Genomic DNA, 18,417 nt, shown 5'->3' with positions numbered 1-18,417 from the left:
TGCGAGTACATATTTATTTGATCATTGCACAGGGTATGGTTTCTGCAAGTAATGGAATGATCACCCTGGGTGCAGAAGTCTGCTTTTAACATACTATGTCACAGTATAATACAATCATTACATTAAAAACTTAAAATACCACATATTCCAAGATACGTGGATTTCAGTAAATCTCTAATACAGTACATTGTAATAAATATAAACCTAATTTTAAGAAAGGTTACAAGAACCAAGCAGTCGCTACAAAATGCCTACATTTTATGTTTGTATGATTACACTGTTTTGTGAACCCATTTTGCTACGAGTTTTAACAAGTATTTCCTTAAAGTTTTTTTCCTTTAGATAAAATACAGTACATGAAATAAAGGTAAAATAATTTGGCAATAAAATTAGCAACACATCACAACTAGCAGACTATGAATGAGAGTAAATCCGACAAATAGGGTACTGTACCAAATAATCACTCCCAGTGCGCTCTTCAAGCATCAATGCCAACCTATTCAAGAGAAAGGAGGAGACACCACAGGGTGTCAATGTATCTACAATTGACATATATACACATTTGCAGATAAACCTTTTTTTCAAGGGAGCTAAGATGATAATACAGTACTGGAATATAAAATTATCAATGTCTTGTATGATTAAAAGAAAAAAATACATAATTTGCAAAATGAAAGCTATCACCCCTCGATAAATGCATGTGGTATTTCACCTGTATGTGTGAAACATAGCAAAAACCCTTATCTTGTAACAGTTCAGTAATAACTGTTGCAGCTTTTTAATCGACATTCTAAGAACAATTTCAACTCGTCCTGTTATAACAATATAACAATAGGTTATGCACAAAATATGAACTACTTCACATCAAAAAGGCCACAACCTCTTATTTTGTACAGAAAAACTATTTAGTTTTCACCACAAAATCAGGAATAGTCTAATTGGGCAATGTATAGCACACTCACTTGTGTATTTATGCTCATGCACATTGTGTGTATACATACACCTAGGCCAGGCTGTTTTAGTTTTCTTGTTACTGTACATGTATTTTTTTTCTTTCCATGACTATCCCCATAGGATAAATTGTACACAGTTTGTGTGAAAAAAGCTATTATTTTGTACATAAACTAGCACATGTATTGTATAACATTGTTACTGTACATGTATGATATAATCATTATATGTAGTCTCAATAGGAGGATGGGCTTTAAAGATGTTTCCTTTTAAACTGTTTAAAAATTAAAAAAATACAAATAAAACAATGTTGCATGTAAAAGATGTTAACAGTTCAGCAGAGGGGTTTACATGGGGATTCACTGATTTTATAAGATTTTAACACTGATAACTACAGTATATATACACAAGTTATTTCATTAATTTTCCAGAGTTCTCACGGATTTTACCTCTTGCAAAACAGAACCACGACCCCCACCATATCCCCCTTTGAGGCAGCCCAGGCAATGGAGCTTCCTAGTGAAGCTCTCACTTGATATGAGCAGCAGCTTTGAAGCTTAACGAATCTTCATAAGCCCTAGTAACAATGAAACTCTGGTTGCCTACTGCTATCCAAGGGAAATTCAATGAATCTTTTTAACAATGGACAAATTATTTGTATAGAAGTTTAGACAATTTAAAACAATGAACAAATGATACTGGATACATTCTAAATATGAACAAAATATTGTACAAACATCTTGTAAGGTCTTCTTCACCCTTGTGTGCCATTCATACAATTACCAAATCTGACTAGATAATGTTCACCGAGAGGTCTGCATCAGTGCTTTGATTCCCAAAACCAACGTATCAAAATGGATTAATAACAATGCAATTTTTGCTTGTAAACATTATGACCAAATAATACATCATAAATTGTGAGAAATTACAACGTAGAAATTAATTTAATTTTAACACAAACTGAGAAAATTGGTTCATGCAAAATTAAAATGTGCAATTGGATAACTATGTTGCAATATTATAGTTTGTGCCACTAAGTAGTTATACTATAGTTACACTACAGCCTCTCGTTATTACTACAGTTGCATAGCACTGTACACATCTTTTTCAATACAAAATGGCGAAGAAAATTTCTTATATGAAAAAGCAGAAATGTAATACTGACAATGATATAGGAAGCATATGAACTATCAAATTACTTTAATGCTTCTACAGTTTTAAGCATTTACTGTATTATTCTAATAATTATATGCAAAGCAGATAATCATAGTCATCTTCTCCTTCATATTAAAAGGCAACTACTCAAGGTTGTGCTGAACAAAAGCTATTTAAATGCTTTTCTAAACCTATAGAGGCCTCCTGAGCAACAAAAGCCTTATAAATGATAGCAACAACAAAGCTTATCTATTAACATATCTGCTCTAAATCTATACTATCCGAATTGTCATGGCAGACAAATTATTCACTTCACTTCTACACTTAAAATTAAAACAAATTAAAAAATCTCAAATAAAATATAACAATCTTTACTTGCCATCACCAAGTTTTACCTGTTAAAAAAGTTATGTCATTAATAAAAGTGCAGTATTCCTCCTGCACCATTGTCAATACTAAAACCCTGTCTTCCTCCTCTTCCACGATGGCTGACACTGCAAGATGTTATGACTGAAGTCATGGTACCACTGTCAAATCGAGGATATGATGGTCTTGATAAATGCCTCTCGCTCTTTGTCCCAAGTAGAGATGCTACTGCCAATGCTCATACTGTGGGGTTTTGCAGGGGATTTTCTGTAATTCGGATATCCTTCACGCATGTTGCAGATCCATTGACTGAAGCGAGAGACGCTTGTCGGGAACCAATGCCACGATTGTGCACCGCTGCAGTGGAGGAAAGTCAAGCTTAGAGCATGGAGAGATAATTAACATTTAAACTTATATAGTACAGTTTGTTTTGTTACTCATTACATTTAGCATAAAGTGATATCCAATATTTTTTCCCCCTGCAGGTTCAACTTTAGGGTACATTTATTAAAATTAAATTAAATTAAATTAAAGTTGAAAGAAAACTACAACTTTTGCCAATATATATCCAGTAAAAATGTGAATGTACTATTGCTTTGAGAGAAAGGAGTGCTGAGGGCATAGGTGGGTGGGGGTGCTGAGGGTGTTTGTTGTGTATAGAGGAAAAGGGGAAGTAGGTGTGTGTAATTACTCAAGTGTAGTTGGAGGAGGCCTGGTCGAGGACTGGGCTGCTGGGACATTGAGCCCCGAAATCATCACAATGTAGATAGTTAAAGGATGAGAGTTACGCACGTGGTGTCCTGTCTTCCCAGCACCGTCACATAACGCTTTGAAATTACCAACAGTTTTGGCCTCTTACTACTTTTTCACTTGGCATACCGTTAAAATTGAACCTTCTGATGTTTTTTCAACAGCTTTGTTTTTTGTGTTTGTAACCATGTTCTTTTGTTCTAGAAGTTGCTGTTTTTTGTAATTTTTTATAAATTTTGTTGATCCCTGTTATTTTGCATGTAGTACAATTGCTGGGTACCTGTAATCACCTGTGTAGTTACAGAGTGAGAGCTACACTTGTGGTGTCCCACCTTCCCAATAATCTGTCATATGAGGCTCAAACTTCAGTACTGAATATTTTGGCATCCACCACCACTTGCTACTTTTTCCAATCTTTTCCAACTGTTCATGAAAGAGAACGTTTAACATCTTTGTGGGCATCTGTTTCCATAGCTTCAATCTATGATCTCTTGAAGTTTCAGATCACAAAAATTTCTCCTTGCCTATATTTTGTCAATTCTTGCTCCTATTTTGTATAAAGTGATCATGTGATTTTTTTTCCTTCCTATCTTCCAGCCTAGGCACATTTAATGATTCTAGCCTCTCCTTATAGATCATATTCAAGTTCTGGGAACTTCTTATTAGCATGTTTTTGCACCCTTTTTAATTAGTTCATTTAGTTTTGAGATACAGGCACCATATAATTGCTGCATATTCTAATTTTGATCACAAATTGCATAAACAGATTAATTTCTCCATCAATGTATTTAAATCTAATTCTGAAATTTGCTTGAATAGCATAGGCTACACTCAATGCCCTTTATATGATCCTCTGGTGATTGCTTACTCTCCACAACCACAGATTTTGCCTGTCACAGATTTCTGGTACCTTTACACATCTTTCCATTAAGCAACATTTATTCAATTCCTCATCTAGTTCGTTTCATTCAAGTCGTCATTCTGCCTTGTAGCACTGGCATAAGATCAAATCGTGTGTATTGTCAAGTCATTGTCTTTTTTCAGAAGTGAGAAACTGCCTTCATCATTCTGTACTGTATTTAAGGTCATCTTGCTCCAATTCTCACTCAACCTTGCACTTGTCAGGGTTAAAGTCTAGTAGATATTTCTCTTACCATCTCACCAGACTGTCTTTATGCATTGTTTATCTTTCAATGTATTGCAATCCTTTTCAGTTCCAATTCATCTCATCTGATTAGCTTATCACCAAACATTGATATGAATGGGCTTGTGTTAAATTTGAGGTACTGTACTTCCTTCGTTATGTCTCCCATCTAATATCTCTTCTATGACTACCTTCTTCCTGAAAAGCACACTCCTTCACCCACTTTAAAATCCTTCAAGACACCAGCCCATTTTTCAAGTTTACCTAGAAATGTAGCTTGCGTGGAAGTGTCAAAAGCTTTCTGGCAATGTAGGAAAATGCAATTTGCCCAGCTCCCCCTCTCCCATTTGATCGTATTCACTGTCATAGAACAAAGTTGGTCATGCAGAATTTTTCTTTGCTGAATCCACACTTATGCTTTCAAACAATTCAAATGATCCAGGCATTATATGAGCCTTATTTTAAGGTCTAATATCTTACCGATCAGTAGTTTAACACTTCCGCTGGGCCAGCAGGTGACCTGCCACACACCCCAAGGTTGGCCAAGCATTTACAGTGAGCTCGCACCTGCACTAAAATGTGTAGACTCTCTCACTTTTCCCCACCTCAATTTTCAATGCAATGTTGTTCGTTTTGGTATCAAATAGTAAAATAAAATTATCCAAGAGAATACCTGCATAAGCTTTTAAGGTCAAAAGACCCGGCAAGCCACTCTCATCAAACCTGAAAATTGGCCGAGAGTTACACATGAGCGCTCACCCACACTAAAATGCTTATACGCTTTTCACTTTTCCCACAATCTTCGTGCTAAGCTGTTCATTTTGGTATCAAATTGTTCTAAATAGAATACTCTCAAGAGATATATGCATACAAGGTCGAAAGGCCCAGCACACCATCCAGAGCAAACCTGAAAATCGGCCGAGCATTACCTGTGAGCGAGCACCCATCCTCACACAACACCGGCATTCAAATGTTTGTACTCTTTTTTTTTTTTTTTTTTTTTTTTTTTTTTTTCCACTTTTCTCACCTCAATTTTCATGCTACATCGTTCAACTTCATATAAAATTGTTCGCAATAGAATGCTGTAAAGATATATTTGCATATAAGAACATACAGTAAGTTTACCTTTTCTATACCTTCAACGAACACTCGAATAACTTGTCCCTCAACTGTGTTTGTCACTGCTTTCATCATGGATTGGCTCTGTTCTTAATCAGTATCCATCCTGGAAGTCTATTTGCAGTGTTTATAAAGCTGATAACAAGAATCTCGGGTATTAATTTATAATACCCGAGATAAATAAATTGAATGGGAAAACTTTGACTCGAGGGGAAAGCCGCAGCTGTCACGAGCGAGATCACGAGAACAGCTGAGCCTCCAGCGTGGGTGGGTGCCCACACGGTGGGGTTGGGATGCCACGTGGGGTATACAGAGAATGGGCAGAAGTTGGTGCACATTTTAAAACAAGGTCCATTATATTTGGACATTAAATGGAATTTCTGCAAATTTTTTAATGTAATGACACCGTTTGCAGTTATCAGGCACTCTGAATTTTCATTTCCATGACGGAATATGTGGCATCAGGCAGCGAAAGTGTTAAAATTGGAGTCGTCCTCTTATATACTGGTTCCACATTAGCCCCTTTCCAAAATTATTTTGTCCAGGTCATCATGAAGGGCATGACAGTTGCTGAAGTTGTATTTTCCTTAATAGCTAAGCATTAGCAAACATTCATATAATTTTGTATCCCCTCTGGTAGATCATTTTACTGGTGCTGGTAATGAGCCTTGTGGTACTCTTGCTAGTAATTTTTCTTCAGTTAGATACATTGCCTCTAGTTTCTACTCATTTTTCTGTAAAGTTTTTCCATCCATAACAGAAGTCTCGTTGTTCCATGTTCTAACTCCCAGAACAGTTTTGCGTAGGGAACTTGTCAAAAACCTTTAGGTGCAGATAGATGCAGTCAACCCAACCCTCTTTCCTATAAGGTTTCTGTGGCTACTTACCTTGTGTAGATTCAAGGGATCAACGCGGCCCGGTCTCTGACCAGGCCTTCCGTCATAATCCTGGCTATCATAAAAGCTCAGCAGGATCATGTGTGTATGTATGAATATGTATTTATTGTAAGCCCATGTTTGAGTTCACGTGAACACCCCCATCCCCAAAGAAAAACAATTATAATAATATTGGCTTGAGAAAAATGATAAAACAATGGCCAATGTTGTAACAATTTGGCATTATGCTAAAGTAAAATATGATTCATTAGCTATTAGCAAATTTAACATGCACAGCTGAAATGAACCTAGGTTGACAAACAATTTTTTGACATGGTCATGCACTCTCCAGAATGTACCAGGTGCCAGTACATTACACAATTTATATGTATGCATCAAAGTTTATACAGTACAGTATATAAAACCGTGATTTTGTTTGCACCTATACACAAGAAAATAAGCTTGCATAAGAATGTACTGTATCAATATGTCGGAAAACGGGCTGCGTGTTGTTGCACCATCAAATATTGACATTACATTCCGCAATGCCATACAAATTAAATTTTACTCCACTGCATTTACCTCAAAGATTTATCAATTGATCCCCTTTGCACTGAACACAATTAAATGGTTAAGCAATACAGACAATGCCAAGTATACACAAGGCCCTGTTCATCCAACAGCATTGTCAAGAACCAACAAATATTTTGTTATAAGGCATGTTATGGCAAGATTTTAAGTACAGTACAGTACTATGTTTGGTGCAAAATGACAGTAGTTTGGGTGATCCAAAAAGCTGGACCCAATTCTTTAATGCAAGTTATTTCCCCACATGTTTTATTACTGTACTGCAATATCATAAATAAAGACATTTAGCAAAATAGGTTTAGCAAGATGCATATTTAAATAACCTATAGCAATAAAATTTGCTCCAAGGACAAGTTTATTTATGCACGCCTTTGTAAATTGATAAAGATGCAGAAAAGTGTGTCCTGAATGCCACAATAATGTCAAGATTCCATTTGCTTTAATTATGTTTTTTACCAGTCGTTATATCATGGCTATCAAGTTTGGAGTCTTTAATATTGTTTTGACTAACTGTGTTATAATACAAATTCTTTAAATTTACTTTAAAATATTGGTAATATTATCTTATTAACAAGACTAGCTGTCAAATCCAAAGACCTACTGCCATGACAAATGGAATTGTTGCTGTGTTAGTGTTTGTCAGCATGTGTGTGTGTATTTACAATAGGTTTACACAGTATTAACAAGCACACACATCTTACACTAATATAAATGGATGTACCCTTCCATTGCATGATCAAAACTGAATGCTGACAAGTTACTACTGTATAATCAAATACAGTATTAGTTGATAATTCTATTGGATACTTCTAAACATTCTATTGGATAATTCTATTGGATAATCTAAACAATCTAAACACTGATAAAATTTTACATGCACACAGTTTTACAAGGTTATAAAGTGGCACCAGTCATTGAATAAGAACCACAAATTACATAATTTTCTGCCATTCTATTATCACTAATTTATTCAATCCAAAGATTTCTGGCAGCATGCTTGCCTAAGCTCTATTACTGTGCATGCAAACAAATTTGAAAACCAGAACTCCAATATTTGTTCACAAAGATGTTCCTCATGCAGCAGCAGATTCCCAAAGATGGAGAACGGGAAGAAGACCTACAAGGTAACACCCACAGCATAATGCGCATTGCTTCGAGAACACATCTGGCAACTGAACGTCTAGCATCACTGCTGGTATCAATAACCTCATTACAAGTGCTAATGACATTACTAAAACATCTAATTTTTGCCTTTCATTTAACTGGTCATAAGGGCAATGGCTTTAATAATAAGAATAGAAAAGTGGGAAACTCTCACCTATGATCTTACTACACAAGATGTGTAAGAATAACTAGCCTATTACTGTATTGATTCTTATCACTTGCCACATAGCATTACTACAGCTGTAGAACTAGACAGATGTGGAGAACAGGAAAGGAAAAGTGAGAACACAGCAGAGAAATTAACAGAATCAAAAGGGAACAAATATAAATGATAAATATATTCAAGAGAGATCAAAGTCAGGGAAGCTGAGAGGTGGCAATAAAACACATACTATAAGAAGTGAAATGACCAATGGCTACTATAATAAAGCAAACACTTGAAGGTGGCTGTGGAAGCCATAGTTCACATTTATCACAAAATATAACGAGGGGGAGCACGAACTGAAGCATTATTTTCAAACACTTAAATCTGAACAATGAAAAACAGGAAATTTAAAAAAGAAGCTCAATACCTAAACATTTAAAATAATATCTTTTACAAAGAAGTGCATACTCTTTGTCGATAGCAAGATCGGAGGGCCCCAGTCGCCCACTGAGGCACTACTGTGGAAGAAGTAAAGGGTTGTCAACATTGCAGAACTTTACCTAGTGACAACACTTTTTTTTTTTACGGTTCACTAGTTACAGTTTCTGTGTGTCCTGTTGCTCATGTATGACTACCAAGTATTTCCTTTGTTCTTCCTATGAAATTTAGGCAGAATTGCGAACATTTTGCCGTGTGGTTGCAGGTGACAAGGAAGCAACATTCACACCACAAAGACTTTTTGTCAAGACCCGTTCAAATTCTACCTTGCATATCAGAGTCCAGTCTTGTATAATACTATCTGATAACCAAGAGGTGTTGCTTAAATATCTACTTGAAAACTTGTATTTTAACCTTATGCAAATCTTACCAATTAGGAAGAAATACTGTACATTAGTTAATAGTAAAGGCTATTCTTGCATATTAAACTTTTAGCAAGCTAGAAAGATTAGCATTGTATAATTTACACATTCCATTGGTCAAAGTTAGAAGTCAGCCTCTCCAAAAGAACCAAGCTTTAATTCCTAGGCAGAGCCGATAGATGCAAAATGTAAAATCCTACCAGTGGGAAAGGCATTATTAATATCCAAGTTATGCACACGATAGTGTCATCCTGCAGCAAGTCCCTAACAAATCACACACACACACTTGGGCCCAACCACTTGGGCTGGACGGTAACAAAACGGTCTCACTTCATGCAGGTTGACGTTCAATCCCCGATCGTCCAAGTGGTTGGACACCATTCCTTCACCTCGTCCTGTCCCAAATTCTTTAACCAACATTAGAAAGGTGGGGTCCAAGTGCTAATAGCTCGATCCTGCAGACAGAAATAGTAAACACACACACACTCAAACCATCACATTCAATACTAACTTAAAAGAGGCTGAAGTTAATGAATACAATTTCAATGTCTTTGCTGTAAATAATAAAGCAAGTTACTGTTGTACTAAATTAAGCCTGTGAACTTAATATGCAAATAATTTTTTATGCGCAAATTGATAACAGCCTACACATACTGTATACAAAGTGTGTAAATCCCGAAAATTAACACTTGATGAAAAATGTTACAATGTCAGACCACGGAGGAAGAATTGAAACGGGAATTTCCTTAAGTACTCTCTCATATTAATACATCTTCAGAAGGAATGAATGATCATTCCTTCTGAAACTTCATCTTCATTCATTCCTTCTGAAGATGTGTACGAATGTACTTAAGGAAATTCCTGTTTCAATTCTTCCTCCGTGGTCTGATATTGTCACACTATACAATGTAATTCACTTTGAAATGTACTACTGTCGTCAGGGTTAGCAACTCTGGTGAAAAATTGCACTAAAAATTAATGTCAGCTATATTAAAATATTTTACCTGCAAAATTTATAAAAAATTACTTTGTATCAAGGATTTATTCCTTTGCGAGTTTAAACCTACTTTGCCAATAAAAAGAATCGATTCATTTTAATATTAAAAACCAATTATATATACAAGAATTTTTATACCATGGCTGCTGGACTGTATCAGTCCAGAATGTACATTAGTGTCAGGAAAAGTGAGCGAGATATAATTACTGTATTAACAACAGCTGTACCCAAGGCATTGCTCAATCTGATGTACAGATTGATAGCTGATTGTACAGCTACACATTACTGTGCTTTATTTCACACCTAAATGCACACATTCTCAGACAATGAACTACAGCTGAGCATCATTACAGTACACCTAATAGTTAAATTAAAATATGAAGTAGTGTAAATGCTGCCATTGTAATTATTTGTAAACAAGTCATTGGAGTAAGGCATTCTTCAGATTATTATTAATTTTTTTTTTTTTTTTTTGTAACTTTACACATATTCCTCAAACTATTGCAAAGAAATTCCTTTGTGACTTAGAACAATATATAATCTAACATGTGTGACTGCAGTTGCAAAGAATAATTTAAAATCGGTATGCAAAATTAATGTAAAGTGTCTATGCATTAACTTTACATTAATTTCTTAATGTAAACGGAATGGACGTCTTTCTCACGCGCTCCCTTTAAACCCGATGGATGAGGCACTAAATCTTTCCATGCTTTCTATGGTAATGTCTCACAGAGGCACCTCAAATGTCCGCTAAAAATATTCCCATGTTGGTTTACACGTAGGTGGAACAATGCCACTCTCCTGTACTACAAAACCGAGTAGAAAAGTAGGTAAACTGAAAAGGAAGAATTGCATAATGGGGTAAATATAATTTTTTTTTTAAGCAAATGGGCAATGTGGAGATGGAGGCCATTTTTGAGACCAACAACAGTTTATTCCAGACAGAAGTACCACCAAGAATCAATGTCTGCTAACATTTTTAGTTTTCTAGGTGGATATGAAAGTGTAATTCCATCTACTTCAACCAACTTCTCCATAACTAAATATGCACAACAGTCATTTTAAGCATAAAATATAAGTGTGAAAATTTGTTTCCCTAGTAAATAAATTACTCAACTTAACACTTTTGATCAAATTTTTAAGTGCCTTGATGATCAAACTCTCACATCAGAAAACGAAGAAAGGACAACATTCCGGTCCATCCTGAACCATTATGAAGTCATGTAATAGAAATTGGAAGAGACAAATAAGTAAGGCAAGAAAATTGGTTATTTTGAGATTTCCCGTCATCCAATTGCATTCCCCATTTTATAGAATGGAAAGAAAATACATAATAATCCAGAGGAATACCGAGCTGTGGATAAACCATTAAATTTATGTATCCATATCCATTCAACTGACCAGCACATGCTCTCTAAAATATAAAATAATGAGCTAACAAGACTATCTAATTAGCAAATTTATAAATAAAAACAATATAGCCAATCCTGCAAGTATTCCATCAAGTTTAAAACTTGTTAAAATTTCTCTCATTGACCACTGCACTATTTTCCAAGCAAAACATAATAGCTAGAATATAATTTAACTATGAAATGTTATGCAACTTCATCGATAATGTAAATATACCAGGCAGCATTCAAGCAGTGTAATAATAGTAATGATTCCCCACCATGCAAAGATAAATTATTACCTTGTATCCTGTTAAGTCAAGCAAGATATAATTAAGTCAAGCAAATTCTGTGCTCTTCACTTCTATGTCAAGCACAGTATTAGTGCCCCCAACAAGCTCTGCTGTAATTTAGTGCCGAGCAATAGTTCACTAGCTATGTGTGCAATGGCTAAGATGTTACACTAAGCTTTAAATGGTCATGATGAGTCGATGAAGTGCAATTTGCCAGAAATTAGTCAACATCAAAAAAATAATAATCCTGAATGATTGGGGGGGGGGGGGGGGGGGAATGGAGAGGCCAAGATAAAAGATAAGTGATAATGAACACAAGATTACCAAGGAGCAACAGAAAATGAAACCCAACCTCTCATCAATTCCTGGGTGCTAAGGAAAAGACCAAGCTCAACTGCCAGTTTGAATTGGTTTGAGATCTTTAAACCATGCTATAATTTGTTTTTCCTTTACTACTGAAATAGCATGTACTTCAGGAATATAAATAGAATTCCCTAATTCTCAAAACTTTTCTTTTTTACAGGTTATAGAGCAGCATATTAAATTTTGATCTGTTGAATGTTCAACAACTGGCAACAAAGCTTCACGTGTCAGAGTTCCAACTGAAAAAAATAACAAATGCTAAAAAACAAATGCCCAAGACACTCCACTGGAGGGATAGGGGAGGAGGGGGGGGGGGTATAAACCATGTACCAAACGGCTGAGTTAACAATTCTGAATGTGGCAGCATGACAAGTATGGTTAGTTCATATGCTGCCAGAAATAAACTTAAACTTACACAAAGCTTGTTTTTTTGATGATGGGTGATGCGTTCAACACGATTTACCTTCTCCAATCGACACAGCTGAGGATCGCCGGGACCCACTCACCGCTTGAGGTCGAGGGAAAGCTTTGTTTACCATTATGGGACTTTATAATTGTTAAAAAAAATGCTGTAATAATGTAAACTATTGAACTAATTTTTTTTCTAACCAAATACTCCTGAAGAGATTATCAAATTCTGTGTATAACTCCATTCTATAAACAAAAATTATACACACAGTATCTAACTAATTAATTACTCTTGTACAGTAATTTCCATCCCCCTCTCTTTGAACCTTTGATCACAGTAGCCACTGCACTGTGCATAGCAATTTAAGGCACTACGAGTGGTGTTAAATTTTCAGTTAATGATAATTCCTCAACATCTGCCCCCATGAAGTTGTCACATGAAGTAGGTGCGCAGTGCAGGGGCTAAGCAATGTTATAATCCCTCATTAAAAAAAAAATACTATTTTATGTTTCATTAAATCAACTTTCATACTATACTGTGTTCAATACAGTGGAAACCCCCCCCCATTATCCAGATCCCCATTACTCAAAATATCCAGACATAGAAATTCCTGGTTCTCTACCCACATTAGCCAGAGCATGTCCAATTAATGGGGGTTAATCCACATTATCAATAAAGTAGTGTTGTGATTTGCAGTAGAGGTTACTTAATTATATCAACAAATGTCATTAATGTTTTATATGTACAATACATACTGCATTTCTTTTAAAATACCATTACAGGTATTTTTAATATGTTTCAAAATAAATGCCAAATAATGCTGAATATAATTACATCCATTTATTACTGTACTGTATTTGGTTATTGTAGCTGGATTTTCAGTCATGTATCTGGATAACTGAGGTTATGCCATACCCAAGTGAATACCATTGCCAACCACTAGGCCTTCCAGTACAGTTTCAATAGCCTGGTCTAATTTAAACCATTACAATCCAGAAATCTAGAATTTGGTATTACTGTAAATGCATGTCAAAGTACTGTAGCTTCATTTATTCTTTTTATTTAATCGGCGAATTTTGCAGATAAAAATTATTGCCATTTGTATAAAGTTTGTAATTTTTATTACCTTTTTGGTTTTCCATTGTGTGATCCAACAAGTGTTCAAAGGACATTTATAGCCAAGTATGGTAGTTCCATCAATGTGAAATTAAATACGTACAAACCCTGTGACAATATTCTTACAGGCATTAAATAAGGTGCAATTCAATACTTATGGTGTAACTATAATGTATATTAAAAAAAAAAAAAATTACAATAGGAAATATTTAAAGATTTTATACCAACACCGAAGCAAATAAGGACACCGCCTGCTACAAAAAGCACAGGGCTACACTGGCCAACCTTGATAAAAGACTCTGCAAGTGAATTTATTAGGAAATGTCAAGTGAAGATTCTCCATTTCTAGCCAATTTTAGCAGAAAGATTTTTAATAAATAGCTTCAAATTACCAAGCTCTTAAAATTTCCATTTGATGGTTGTAAAGATTCAAGTTACATCACAGCACCTGCTCTACTAAAGGGCAGCGAGCTACTCTGCACACGAGACCACTGAAAAATACACTAGTTTTCTCGTTGAACTTCCTCTCAACAATCCCTAAACACTACTAGGCAAAATGTCATCAAGTATTTAATGTATTACTAAGTAAGTAATCTATTAATATAGTAAACAATAAATATTTAGGTTGAAATCTGTAATGAGATAAGTAAGTAATTATCGAAAGAAGGCACCAAACTAGAGGAGACCATGTAATAATGGGACAATGTTTATAACTTAAAGATTCATTTATCAACACAGAAGGAAAAATCAAGAACTGTTTTAATAATGTCTTCCACCAGGTTAGTAATCTAATGTTTAGAGTTAGGATAGAAGTTTATATTTCCAACCGTGTTTATTCTGAACAGCTATTCAAATATTTCTTAAATTATTGTTCACCACTAAATATTTTTATAGGTTATTTTGTCAACCAAGACCTGATCAGGTTTACTGTATATTTGTTTGTTTTCCAAGCTTCCTTGGCTTCTTGTGACCTGTTTGAATTTTCCTTATCAAATCATCACATTTGTTATATTTTTTTAATTTGCATAAACCTTCAAACTCATCAAGTCCTCACAACAGCATTTTGTTGTTCAGTCAAACCCTTGTGAAGCTGAAGATGCATTAATTTCATTAGCAGTGTTCTCTACTTGATCGATGTCAAGAGTGGGGGGTGGAGGGGAGCAGTATCAGGCTTGAAATTTCAGATGTGTTCATTCATATATTTGGCAAGTATTTATCCACTCGCTTGGTTCTTGGGCTGGACGGTAGAGTGACGGTCTTGCTTCATGCAGGTCGGTGTTCAATTCCTGACCGTCCAAGTGGTTGGGCACCATTCTTCCTCCCCCCCCCATTGCATCCCAAACCCTTATCCTGCCCCCTTCCCCATGCTAGTCATAATGGCTTGGCACTTTACCCTGATAATTCCCTCCCTCATTTGGTTTTGTATTTCTACTAGATGTTTCCTTAACCCTGAAATCTGAAAGACTTCAACTTTCTATGAAGGGTGTGTTGTTTTCCTGTATTGTCTCACTTCCCACTGACCCTATCTGATGTAATTATGAAAGTTAAAGCCCAGATTTGTTCCATTTCTGATCAGCAGCTGATTGAGGTAAAAGCCTATCGGGTTCTCTCTCCCATGATCGAAGGCTCTGACTTTTAGCGTTCAGATCTCCCAGAAAATAGGCAGGTCAATTCCTTCTAATCTATTCCTAGATGTCTGCCAAGGTAGATATGGCCTTCTTGGTGGATGGTATTGAATGCTGATGGTATCAAACATGTCCCAAGAGCCCCACTCAGATTCCTCTCGATTCCCAAAGGGAGTTTAACTACTGGCAAATCATCTGCAGAGTTGCTTACTCCATTGTTTACTTCCTGTGAACTATGCAGTTGTCAATTCTGCTTCACTTCCTTTCTGGGTGTTAGTTTCTTCAATGAATGATCATGGTTTCCCTGCTCGTTGTGTCTCTATGAAGGTGCCAAGTTTTTGGCTCTTGTCTCTAGTAAGCTATTAAAGACTCCTAGGGCCAATGTGACACGTGTGTGGAGCTATTTCAGTGTGGTTAGGAACAGAGCCAACAAGCCCTTTTCCCGAAAGAGGCATTTAATTTCATTCAATGCCCCCCTCTTTTTTTTATATACATTTTTAAAATCAGCAACAGTATGTCTTGGGCACTTCAAAATATTCCTGTGTATGCAAATCAAGTTTTTAAGAGCTAGATTTTCTGTTGTTCCATGAGCCACTATCCAACTCAACTTTTCCTGGGACAGCCCAATTTCTGCCTGATGAGTGACCTATTATTATTAAAGGCATCAAGAATATCTAAGCCACCCCAACCAGACCATTAATGGGGAAAAGGAGGTACGATAACTTTCACTCCGGCCCTGGAAGTCGAAATACTCTCTAATAAACAGAACGCCTCCTCCAAGTACATTTGGCTACTTGACTGCCACTAGATGTCACCACCAGCACAGGAGAGAAAAAAATAATTAGGAACTATTATATTTCAACAACTCTTACCATACAGACAGGGTATGTTGGGAGAAAAAAGGAAAACACAGCAACAGTAAAGTGGCTAGTTGGAAAAACTTCATCTACACTGGAAACATAATTTTCAAGCTTAAATCTACAGTGCTTCCTTTAGCAATAACCATAACCATAAGCCCAACATGGCCAAAGGATGCATACCGAACCACAAGACTTTGCATACTTCAGGGCATAGCAGGAATGGATATGTGGCAAGCAAATGAGCCCATATTTAGAGTTCAGAACAGCACTAATCCCCTCAGTACAGGAGTAAACCAAGGAATTTCAGAAAGTAAGGTTTACTCAAGAGGAAACTACTAACGCTACAAACCAGCACTGAAGACAACAGTGGCTGATAAATAACTGAAGCACAAGCATGAGTGTGTCTACACACTCATGCTTGAATTTACTCAGTTTCTATGATCGAGCCACAGAGATTTTACAGGAGAGATGGTTGGGTTGACTGCATCTCTCTCTTCCTTAAAAAGGCTTTAGACAGATCCACAAGGGCCGTGACGAGGATTCGAACCCATGTCCGAGATCTTCCCAGATGCTGCCTTAATCGAGTGAGCTACGACATGGTCAAAGAGTTGAAACCAGAAGTTCTACTGGACTTGCTTAGATCTTGCAGCCTCTACACGACACAAACCAGGTTTTTACACAATTCCCCCATGCACTCGAGCTATGTCAATAAGCCGTTCTACCTCTTCGCCCTTATTTCATTACACACAAATCACAATAGTGATGAAATCATGCTATTGTGATCACGCTCGGCCCAGTTCCTTGACTGGGCCGAGAATTCAGACTAGTGCCACAGCACCAATACTCTTCAGCTCCCTTCACCCATTAATGACTTGCAGGAGCAGCCTGAAAATATTCCTGCTGAAAATTGGCCATGTCCAGGGGAGAGCCGGACATCTAACCGAGTGGCTGAGTGGTCTATATTCAGCAAAGGGAGTGTACAACACATGGTGAATATACTGCTTGCAAAGAAATTGAGAAAATCTGCATACAGAGGCCATTTTTTGTTTTTTTGACAAGGAATTACAATGCAGATTAATGAAAATACAGCCTATGTTTAGCATTGTATTAATATTAAATATTAATTAGAATTAGTAAGTTAATTAATAATTAATATGATTACTATAAAGTATTATTATTATTATTAGCCCTCAGAGTGCAGCTACCATTATGAAATTCATTTCTATTCAGAAGTATGGAAAAAAAATCTATTATTTTGGCCTAGGTAGTGTGGTCAACAATGAGAAAACAGTATAATCACTGCACAACAGTGTCGTGTAGTGGTCAATATTCTTTTGGAAATTTTAGATTTACAGAATGTTGTGATGGATGCCAGGACCAAACAATTTTTTTTTTACATATGAAATACAGTACTATACTGTACTGTATATTCAAAAGTAATCTGTGTGCAAAAGTAAAATGAATACCAAAATTGTATACAGTACTGTGAAGATCTTTATGTTGGCTTAGATAATTGAGCTCAAGAGACCAGGAGCTGAACCAAGTCTGACTAAGTTAGTTTGCAGTCTCCCATGACTGCTGGGAGACACTGCCGAGCTTTTGGAACTGTACTGTATAGGAATCGCTGGTATTCTAACTGACAAAAGCTAAATACATGTTGTCATATGATGATTGTTTTACTAGATCTACCCATGACTACTGCATTTTGAGGGCTATCATCTTTATTACTGGAAGAATTTTGGGCAACATCATGCATCCTCACTGTCCAACTGACCATTCATTCATAACATCGAGCTACACACAACTTTGAAAATTCTCTACACTTCACCACTCGTCAACCCTTTCTTCCACTGACGAGATATTTATGAATTTGAACCGTAATGTTTAGGATGCTGAAGTCTAATACAATATCTAATCAGGTGAGGTTTACAATATTGGCTCTAGAATCAATATTTAAAGAAAAGAGCTCTTTTGCCTAACAGGATATGCAATAATCTATAGGGGGATTAGAACATACTTTTGAGGTTAATCTGGTCAATAGTGTCATTAAGAACATCCAATTCCTTTCCCCTCCCCACCTCGGGAAGGAAGTTTTAAAAAATAAAATGCGCTCTACATTACGGTACAACTGATTAGGCTGCTTCACTTGTTCCACTTTCAATGGACAAAATTTCTTGACAAGTACTGTACATAAATTTCACAGAACTCAGCACACAAGATACGATATGTACACAGTACATACATATGTC

At 36.2% G+C, this 18,417-nt stretch overlaps 1 protein-coding gene across 24 annotated transcripts in view; it reads right to left on the bottom strand.

Moving 5' to 3' along the window:
* The window catches only part of MESK2 (misexpression suppressor of KSR 2), a 233,823-nt gene continuing 215,406 nt past the window's right edge, over window positions 1-18,417 (bottom strand). For 10 of the 24 annotated variants that reach the window (XM_069318952.1, XM_069318940.1, XM_069318951.1 and 7 more), the window contains 3 exons: window positions 12,622-12,666; window positions 8,726-8,775; window positions 1-2,829 (listed from right to left, as the gene is read on the bottom strand). In XM_069318952.1, the coding sequence (XP_069175053.1) occupies window positions 2,758-2,829; window positions 8,726-8,775; window positions 12,622-12,666 (167 nt within the window). In that variant the 3' untranslated portion in view covers window positions 1-2,757. Of the gene's footprint in view, window positions 2,830-8,684; window positions 8,776-12,573; window positions 12,667-18,417 lie in introns of all 24 variants that reach the window. The other 14 variants (XM_069318957.1, XM_045769753.2, XM_069318956.1 and 11 more) reach the window with 7 other exon arrangements.

This window comes from Procambarus clarkii, chromosome 92 (assembly GCF_040958095.1).
Source record: "Procambarus clarkii isolate CNS0578487 chromosome 92, FALCON_Pclarkii_2.0, whole genome shotgun sequence".
Taxonomy (NCBI): Eukaryota; Metazoa; Arthropoda; class Malacostraca; order Decapoda; family Cambaridae; genus Procambarus; species Procambarus clarkii.
The sequence above is the reverse complement of the archived record's forward strand: the minus strand, read 5'-3'. Positions and strand labels throughout refer to the sequence as shown.